The 9,632-nt window shown below is 49.3% G+C and overlaps 1 protein-coding gene across 1 annotated transcript; it reads left to right on the top strand.

The window, feature by feature from the left end:
- Positions 1 to 2,145: 2,145 nt before the first annotated feature.
- On the top strand, positions 2,146 to 8,019 carry LOC306948685 (solute carrier family 22 member 13-like; the record flags this gene model as incomplete). Its single annotated transcript, XM_079538349.1, has 10 exons — positions 2,146 to 2,517; positions 3,052 to 3,155; positions 3,827 to 3,981; positions 4,360 to 4,528; positions 4,825 to 4,945; positions 5,613 to 5,707; positions 6,019 to 6,233; positions 6,737 to 6,845; positions 7,154 to 7,364; positions 7,924 to 8,019. The coding sequence occupies 10 exons, from the start codon at positions 2,146 to 2,148 to the stop codon at positions 8,017 to 8,019; spliced, it is 1,647 nt and encodes a 548-aa protein (XP_079394475.1).
- Positions 8,020 to 9,632: the final 1,613 nt, after the last annotated feature.

Genomic DNA, 9,632 nt, shown 5'->3' with positions numbered 1-9,632 from the left:
TTAGGACATTTTTTATTTCTGAGTCTTCTGATGAACAATCTATATTTATATATTTTTCTTGATGAGCAGCTGCGGAAGCTTCCTGAGCTGTGCATGTTCTTTTTATACTGCCCGTGTCCCTTTTAGTCTGTAGGTGGGTAGTGGATATGTTCCCATAGGTGCTGCCAAGTGTCTGCAGCCCTGTTGCTGGTGAATGAGAAGGAGATGCAGAGGAGGAGGAGGGTCTGAGAGTTGAGAGTGCCCTGAGGTGCTGAGCAGAGGCTCTCAACAAGCTGAGGAAGTGGATATCAGATGTTGGGGAGCTGGTGGTGGCTGGGTTTGGCCAAGTCTGCATGCACATGCATGTGCCAGCTGTTACACTTCTTTGTGTTACTTGACATGGAACACTCCCAAAGGCTTCCCCCAGCGAGCTTCCTGGCTTGGGAAGAGCAGGCTGGCATTCTGATTGTTTGTGTCACCCTATGGGAAATAGGAATGTACTGCAAACTACTAGGATGTGGAGATGAAGCAGTCTTGGTGCAGCACTGCTTTTCCTTTCTGCCTGCATGCTGTGGGGGACTGCTTGTTGGTTTGCATCCTGGTGCTGAGAAAGGTAGGACTTGAACTGCCCAAATGGAACAATGCAGCCTCTATTTATTAAGTTATTCCCCACCTTCCTAAAGCCAGGATGTAGAGCGTGAGCTCACACTAACCTGAGGCTCCTTAGTTCTTTATTGGAGAAAATGGGTAAGGAAGAAACTGATGTCACTTGCTCTGTAGTTCTCCAGACATTTTGGGTAGCAATCCAGAATTTTCACTTGGGCTCTTACAGTGCTAGACAACTGTCTTTTCTGATGTTGTTCCAGTAAGTGCCAATGCTGTTCATAATTGTTCTTCAGTGTCATGAATTTGTTTTTTTTTTTTTTTTTTTTTTGTGTGTGTGGAAATTTCTGATCCGAACCTGGAAGCAGGTGGTAATTTTAAGTTTGTTCCTACTTTTAAGGACAATGCTCTGTTAATGGAAACGGATCCTCTTCACGACTTTGGTGTATTGTAGATTATAATGAAAGATGTAAAATATTCAGGCTTTTTTTTTTCCCTCCCCTTTTTTTGGACTTTGTATTTTACTGCATGTCTCTAATTTTTAATCAATAAAGAACAAATTGTCCGTTGTCACCTGTGTTGGCTGTGTGGTTTGTGTGTCTTGGGGAAGGGGTTTGGGTGGCATTGCACAACCTTGGGCATTACTCTGGGGTAAGGGTCTGGTTCTCCTCCAGCCTCCTGTAAAAGCAGTGCCCAGCCCAGGCTCTCCTGTTATTTTATCCATCATAAATATAAGGAAATATTAGAATATCCCAAGTTGGGCTTCTGGGCGCTTTTGGGCACCTATGGAGACCCTCACAGAGCCTCACCTGAGGACAAATGCTGCTCCTGCCTCAGGGGGTAGGCTGAACAGAGCTGCTTTCATGTTCACAGTGATCGTTTTAATGCATTTTGAGCTGAGGTTTGATGGACTTGCCTAAAGCAACACTTCTGTATGTCAGATTTCTACCAACCACGTGTGCCTTCCCCATAGCTCTGCATGCAGCTCACCAGGCTGTGAGGTGACCAAGAAGGCAGAATCCCACGTGTGCCTTGCTCTTGGTAGCACAGGGAAGGAAGTTGTAGAAGGAAATGGGGCTTCAGCGGTTAGGAGTGCATCCAACCAGACACCTTTTCTCCAGCTCTGCCATCCATTAGCATTACTCTGTTTTCTCCCTTAGACTTCTGCCAGCTCTGCAGAGCAGTGTTTCAGCCTCTGAACTTTGAATGGAACTGATGGGAGCAGCTCAGCATGTCAGCAGATACGGCACCTATGACTGATGTGGACAAGAATCCCAGTATCCTGGCTGTGGCAGAGATGTGATCCAGGTTCCCAAAACAAGGATTCTCCATGCTTTCCCTTGTAACAGATACCCCGTGTTTGTGGGTGGCACAGAGATGATTAATGTATTACATGGTGTACTTAGGACAGGTAAAAACATTGGGTGTCAAGTCTATCTGGAAGAGACGTTACATATTTGTAGTGCCTGCCTACGTCTGCAGAGTTTATCTTGAGATTAAATATTAATTCCAGTCCTCGGGAAAGTCTGTCCCAGCTCTGTCCTCTTCCAGACTCAGCTCACAATGTCGGGCATTGGGGAAAATTTGAAAGCAGCTGGTGAATTTGGGCCGTTTCAGAGACGGCTGGTGCTGTTCTCCTTGTTTCCGTGCCTCAGCCTGGCCTTCCACCAGTTCTGCCAGCTTTTTATGGTTGTGGACGTGCCTCATTACTGCAACACGGACTGGATCCGTGCTGTCGGCCCCAACCTGACTGAGGAAGAGCAGCTGAACCTCACCCTGCCCCGGGATGCGAATGGGGACTACGAGCAGTGCATCATGTACTCGCCGGTGGACTGGGACCTCGACTCCATCGTGGCATATGGCCTGAATGCCACGGAGAAGTGCAGCAATGGCTGGGTGTACCCCACAGCAGAGCAGCCATCCCTGCTCACTGAGGTCTGTATGTCCTTGTGATGCTTTGGGGACGTGGGATGGGATGGGAGCATCCTGTGCTGTAGGTTGGTTGAAGATGTAGCCGGCTGTGGTGCAGCTGGGCTGAGATTTGGACCAGGCATTTTCTGGGGAACGCTGCCTCCATCTCTCAGATTGCAGCTGCGGTCCTTGTGAGGTTGTGTGATCTTAATGGCCATTAGGGCTACTGGAGGAGAATCAAGGAGTCATGGGCTTATAGAATGCTTGGATTGGAAGGGATCATAAAGCCCATCTACTTCCTACCCCTACTGTGTGCTGGTTGCCCTCCCACCAGGTCAGGCTGCCCACGGCCCCATCCAGCCTGGCCTTGAGCACCTCCAGCGATGGGGCATCCACAGCTCTCTGGGCAGCGGTGCGACAGAGATAATAGAGACTATATCCTTAGGACTGGGGTCTCTGCTCCCAGGGGCTACAGTGAGAGCCTGTGCAGCCAGCCCATGCCCTCTGGGATCAGAAGTGCTGCTCAGTTGCAAAAGCTGCTCTGTTCCCTTCCCACAGTTTGATCTCGTGTGTGACAGGAAGAACCTGAATGACATCTCACAGTCCGTCTATATGCTGGGAATGTTCCTGGGAGCCATGATCTTTGGACTCTTCAGTGACAGGTAAGGAGACACAAGCAATTGCCCAATCTCTGCCAAAACAGCAATGTGTAGGGTAGCACAATGCTCCAGTTCTGGCTAGCCACAATACCCTGTGTATTTTGTCACCAGCTATCACAAAATTATAGTGACCCTGATCAAAGTCCTCAGATCTTGCAAAGTCATGGCCAACAGGATGGTCCAAAGAAGGGCACAATGTGTGGGAACTGGGACAACACTGAACTTCACTGCCCTCAAGAGAGGACATGTGTGAATGGTTCCCAAATTGCTGGCTATCCCTTTGGGCTTTCTGTGGTGTCTCTCTGGATTCTTAGAATAATCTTAGTTGGAGGGACCTTTAAAAGCCATCTAGTTTAATTTCCTTGCAATGAACAGGGACACCTACAACTAGAAGAGGTGCTCAGAGCCCCATCCAGCCTGACCCTGAATGTCTGCAGGGACGGAGCATCCTCAGCCTCTCTGGCCAATCTGTGCCAGTGCTTCCCCACCCTCACTGAAAAACACATTTTTGTTATTACTGTTTCCCCTTATGCTATCACAGCACATCCTGCTAAAGAGTCTGTCCCATCCTTTCTTACAGCCCTCCTTTAGATATTGAAGGGCTGCTCTCAGGTCTCCCCAGAGCCTTCTTTATTCCAGGAGAAAATATCAGCTGTCATCTTCTTCCTCCACAGGTTTGGCCGTCGGCCAGCCCTCTTGATCTCCATCCTCCTCGAGGGTTTGTTTGGTGTAGCAATTGCCCTTGTGCCTCATTTCTATGTATACTTGGCCTTCAGATGTGTCGTGGGGGCTTCAGTGTCAGGGATCATGATGACCTTGCTGGCCCTAGGTGAGTAGGATGCCCTTCCCTAGAGCAGATAGATGTGGCCTCCCACGATGCAGTGGAAAAGGTCTGCAAGGAAAAAAAACCTCATCCTGCACATCTTGAAAAACTCCCTCCCAAACGAATGGTTTATGTTTTAACACGTCGCTGTGCAATAGCTCAGACTGGCCTTTTTTGCCCTGTTTTTCCTCAAGGCTGAGAGGAAAGCATGGGTATAAGGGGAGGCGATGTAGCTCATGAAACTCTGCTGACTTGTGTATAACTGATGTCTACACTCTGACTGTCTACACTCAGCTTCTGAAGGGACCTTCTTCGGGGGAAGCACATTGCTTGGATAAGGGGAGATCAGCCACACTGATGGCTTTGAATCTTTGTTCTTTCCAGTTACAGAATGGGTTGGTGTCTCCTATCGACCACAGGCAGTTCTTCTTTCTCACTGCTGTTTTGCTATTGGACAAATGATTTTGGCTGGCTTGAGTTACGGTATCCCAAACTGGAGGTTGCTGCAAACTGTAGGATCTGCTCCTATATTTATCCTTTTCCTCTTCATCTGGTAAGTGGCAGGTGGGCAGTGAACTCCTTGCAAATATGACAGATGCTGGAGGGCCTTCTGCAGAGCTCAGCACATCTCCCTGAGCCACGCACCACTGAGAGCAGCAGCTGCTTTCATTCGGGTCCTCAGATGTGGCCTCAGTGCCCTAAATATAGGGCTGGGAAGCCTGAGCTGAAGCCATGTTTATACTCCTCCATCACACATCATGCATGTTGCTGGACCTGGTGGCAGGGAGATGGACTATGAGGAAGCTGAGCAGGTCACAGTGCTGTTTTCTGCTCTCACCTCCTTGGCAGGGTGCTACCAGAGTCAGCTCGCTGGCTGGTGACAAAAGGCAAAATAGAAGAAGCTAAGAAGTACCTTAAGAAGGCAGCATCCATCAACAGACGCACCATTCCTCCAGAAATGCTGGACCAGGTACAGCAGTGGCATGCCTTGCACACCCCACAGACCTGCCTCTGTGCTTGCAGCTCTGGGGCAGCAGGATTAAGCCAGTAAATAAAGACCTGGCAAGATGCTGGTGTTTCCAGTTCAGAAAAGAGCTGTAGAAGATTTGGGGTCATCGGGCAAAGAGCTTTCCATGCATTGAGGGACCGTTTAATGATGGGTGATGCATAACTCTAGCTTAAATTGACATGAGACGTGGTCAGGGAGGAGGGGCATCTTCTGCTGAGGCTCAGCCTGCAGCATTGCCAGAGTTCACCGTGGGAAGAAGAAAGGAGGAACCCAAATGCTCCCCTTACTTTTCTGCAGTAAAAACTTCACCAGTGTTGAGGGTGAGCATGAATCCTTGCTCTGTGGTTTTCCATGCCTAAATATCCTAAGAGGGGGTTACCCACCTTTCCGATCCGCGCACTGTACACTGCCAAAATGTTCGTCCCAAGGAACCCCTCTGATTCCAAACTCTAGCTCAGGACACCCAGTCCCTAGGCACAAGAGCCCAGCCCCACTGGGCTGCTGTCCTTCCCAATACAGCTGTGGTCACTTCCATGTCTTGCTGGGGTTGTCTTTTGTCTTCTGCTGGAGAAAGAGCTAGCCATGGGTTTCCTTTGTCTGCTCTGACTCTGGCTTTCTGATGTTGAAGCTGAAGTGTGAGGCCCAGACCAAGTCTGGAAGCATTCTGGATCTCCTTCGGAAGAAGCACCTCCTGAAGGTGACTTTAGTCATGTCGTGTGCCTGGTAAGTCACCACCTGGTTCTTTCTTTCCTAATTTCCATGTGAAAGAAGAAGGCCTTGAGGATTACTCAAAAATTCTCCTCATGTGGCTTTGGGATGAAATTGATGGTTATTTCTATTTTAGCCTATTGAAGATGCAATGTAGAATGTGCAAGGCATTTAACAGTCCCTGCTTCGGCAGTCCTGTGGTACTGGTCTGGTTTCATGTCCCTTGAAAATCCCGGGGCATGGTAAAAATGCTGTCAGAGAAGATCAATATTATATTTACTCACCAGCTGTTCTCTACACTTAGTGCTACTCTGCTCGGTTTTCAGGTTTGTTAACAGCCTGGTATACTACGGTTTGAGTATGAACGTAACTAATTTTGGTCTGGACATCTACCTGACACAGCTTGCATTTGGAGCAGTGGAAATCCCAGCCCGTGCTGGTTGTATCTTCATACTACAGTGGTTTGGGAGGAAGAAATCCCAGGGTGGACTCCTTCTGCTAAGTGGCCTCGTGTGTCTGATACTCACTGTCATCCCTGAAGGTGAACAAGCTTTTCTTGTCTCAAGAGCATAGATTCTGATGCAGGAAGCCACCAAGTCCTGACCCTTCCCTTTCTAGTGCATGTCGCATTGTCCCAACCAGGCTGGATGCAGTTCCACATACCTGTCAGGGTTGATCTGAACCTGATACCACGGCTACAAAGGATTTGGCCATGCACCCAAGGCCCACTCTGATCAGAAAAGATTTGCCTGCTGACAGTGATAGGAGAAAGTAGAGCTGAACCTAATGGGCTCAACTGGCAGTGCTGTCCTTTCCGCAGGTTGGTGGTGAGGTGAGATGGATGCAGGGTGCTGAGGATGGCCCCCAGACTAGAGCTGCTCCACAGTCCACATTCTGACACAGTGGTGATGACTTCGTTTAGGCAAAATGGTTGTCACCATGAGACCCAGGCTGTCATCCCTAAAGGGTGATAGCCACCAATACTGAAGTAGCAATCTCCCCTTCTCCTCCCCTTCATCTCCCCTTCTTCCCCTCTCTCCTCAGATCAGCCTGTGGTGATCACCGTCCTGGCCACCATTGGCAAGTTTACAGCCTCGGCCTCATTTTCATCATCCTACATCTATACTGCAGAGCTCTTCCCCACCATCATCAGGTGAGGTTTCACCATGTTCCATGGCTTCCCTCCAGCAGGGCCAGCCCTCATTGCAGGAGTACCAGTTGTGGCAATCTGCCATGGATAGTGGTGGTGGTGGTGATGGTGATGGTGGGACAAGAACCCAGTTGGGCCTACAGCCACGGTTGGTCTCTGTGCTGGGGCAAGAAGGGGGTGCCAAAGACGTCCCCATGTTCTGTACCCTCACTGAGGGTACATTGCAGACATGGCTGAGGAGGAAAGCACAGGAGTGTGTACAGAGAGAGCCAAGTCCAGCCTGTACCTCTCACCATCCCTCACTCCCACAGGCAGAGCGGCGTGAGTCTGTGCTCAATGGTGGCACGGGTGGCAGGGATCATCGCCCCGCTGATCCTCATCCTGGAGCAGTACCACCAGGTCATCCCCATGGCCGTCTACGGTGGTACCACCGTGCTGGGGGGGCTGCTCTGCTTCCTGCTGCCTGAGACCCGCGGCGTCGAACTGGCGGATGGCACAGAGGAAGGCCAACCCACAGCAGTGGTGAGTGATTGGCAGCCCCCATGCTGCTTCCTCTTAGTCAGAAGATGAAAGCAGCACCACGGAACGGCCCTTTGGCGTTGTGTGGGCAGGGGGTAGTGGCTTCTTTGAGGGCTTCCAGTGATTGGAAAACAGGGAACTGGGATTCCCCCCTACAGTGGATGAGTAGGACGCTGGTGGCAATCAGCCCATAACACAACCCAGAAGGGTATTTCAGACCCACAGTGGTCATTGCTTCATTCCTGTCCATGAAGTGAAAGGGCTCCCGGAGTGGTGGGTGCTTCCCTTGGCTCTCCCTGCTCTCCCCAGGGAAAAGCCAATGCCTTGCTGCCTTGCTCTCCAGCTTTCATCATGGTTTAGCTCCCAGGTCCTCATTCCCCATAGGACAGTGTGGAATTGCAGCCCAGTACTGTGGTTAGGGGAAGGGGTTCCACCACCAGTCATAGCATGGATGATGTGTGGGAATCCAGGTTGCTGAAGGCTGTGTGCCATTTGCCTAATTGGAGAAGACTGTCATCAAATCACACTGTGCCATGCTGTTAAGTTTTTTCTGTTCCATTAGGTGCATGAAAATGCCAGCAGCAGCCCTGACAAAGGACACGTGAAAGTAAAAGATGCTGGCCAAGTCAGTGAGAACACAAAGAACACTTACTTCTAGCTGGGCCTACAAGCGGCTGTAATTGAAGGCCACCTGGTGCTCTGACACTGCTGAGGACAGGCAAAGTCTCCATTCATGGGACCTCTCCCACTCAGGCAGTGACTGCCAGTTCTTGTCATTCTTTGTCTTTTTTGCCTTCCTGCACTTCCCTCTATAGCTTCTCTTTGGGCACTGCATGCTGTGTCACGTTCAACAGTGCTCTTGCTGGAGAAAGTGCTTTTAGTTTAAGGCCAAAAGAAAGAAATCAGAAGCCAGAATAGATGTGATATTTTCCCTCTCCCTTTCCTGTCCCATCTCCAAGAACATGAGACTGTGAAGTGAGACACCTGCCAGAGCACTGAATAGACCAGCAAAGGAATACTGTATTCAGTGAGGGGAAAGGCAGCGCAGATGCAGCACTGAAAACCATCTCACCTTGCTAGAGGGATTTCTCTGGACTGTCTAGCATGGTTTTCTCACCCTTTTTTAAAAATGCTCCTTTAAGTTTTATCCTTTTTTAAGATTTGAGATAATCAGCTGAGGAAAAAAAGAGGATATGATAGAAGAAACAGGAAATGGTGAGCAAGGACACCTCCCCTTCCGCTTCCCCCTTGCTGTATCCATGTGTATTTAAATGATGAAGCCCAGAAAGTTCTACAGTGGTGGTGCAACAGCTTTGACTGCACACTGCTGAAAGGTTTCTTTCTTTCTGGTGATGCTGAGAAATTTTCAGATGAGGCGTTATTTCTTCTTCATCATACCTACATGTTTTCCTTGGAACAAAGTATCCCACAGATGTGTGGTTTGCTGAAGACAACATTCTAATAAAATCAGTGACATGCAGCAGTGTCCCACCAGGAGAGACTGGCTCTGGTGTTACCTCTCTGCAGCACTGCTGGTCAGGGGATTGGATAAGTTGTGGCTGAGATGCTCTTGTTCAGTGGGTCTTAAGATGGAGTTGATCCGTCCTTTGATTGAGAACTCTTTCCTTTGCAAAGGCTGGTGGCTGCCTCTGTCAGCGTATAATCAGTGAATATTAAGACGTTGTAATTACGAAATAAACGAGAAAGTTTGGCAAAGCAGATTATGATAACAAAAAGAGGATAGAAAGCTTACCCCTATCCTGGGCTCACTTACAAAACTCCAGCAGAGCAGATCTCCAGAAGAGATCCTTCCTCACTGGTAGCCAGCTCTTAAATAGGTCTAGGAGAGGTGCAGCCAGGCTCCACCCCTTCCAGCAGCACAGGTGAATTGCCTTCAGCTGTGCTCCTCTGGCTGACTCATGGCTCGCCTCAGGTGATCCATCAGAGGTTCAGGCCGTGACTCAGCAGTTCCCATACACTCCACCCCTTCACAGCATGAACTAATGGTCAGGTTAACTAAAGGGTAACCTTTCCCTAATACAGAGATCCCGATGTATTGTGACGCTTATACGATTTCCATCGCGACGCATGTTGGTACAGTTCAAGACAAGTGATGATCAGTGAATGTCCATATTCGTTTTATGGGCCAGTGCTCAATGATATTACTGGAGGCATGCAGTTGTGAGGTGCAGGTCTGTTCTATGTTCCATCAGTCCCATGCAGACCATCACCAGGTGTTACACCTGATCTGACAGCAACACTGGAACACTT

This window comes from Tetrao urogallus (genome assembly GCF_951394365.1).
Source record: "Tetrao urogallus genome assembly, chromosome: 7".
Taxonomy (NCBI): Eukaryota; Metazoa; Chordata; class Aves; order Galliformes; family Phasianidae; genus Tetrao; species Tetrao urogallus.
The sequence above is the reverse complement of the archived record's forward strand: the minus strand, read 5'-3'. Positions and strand labels throughout refer to the sequence as shown.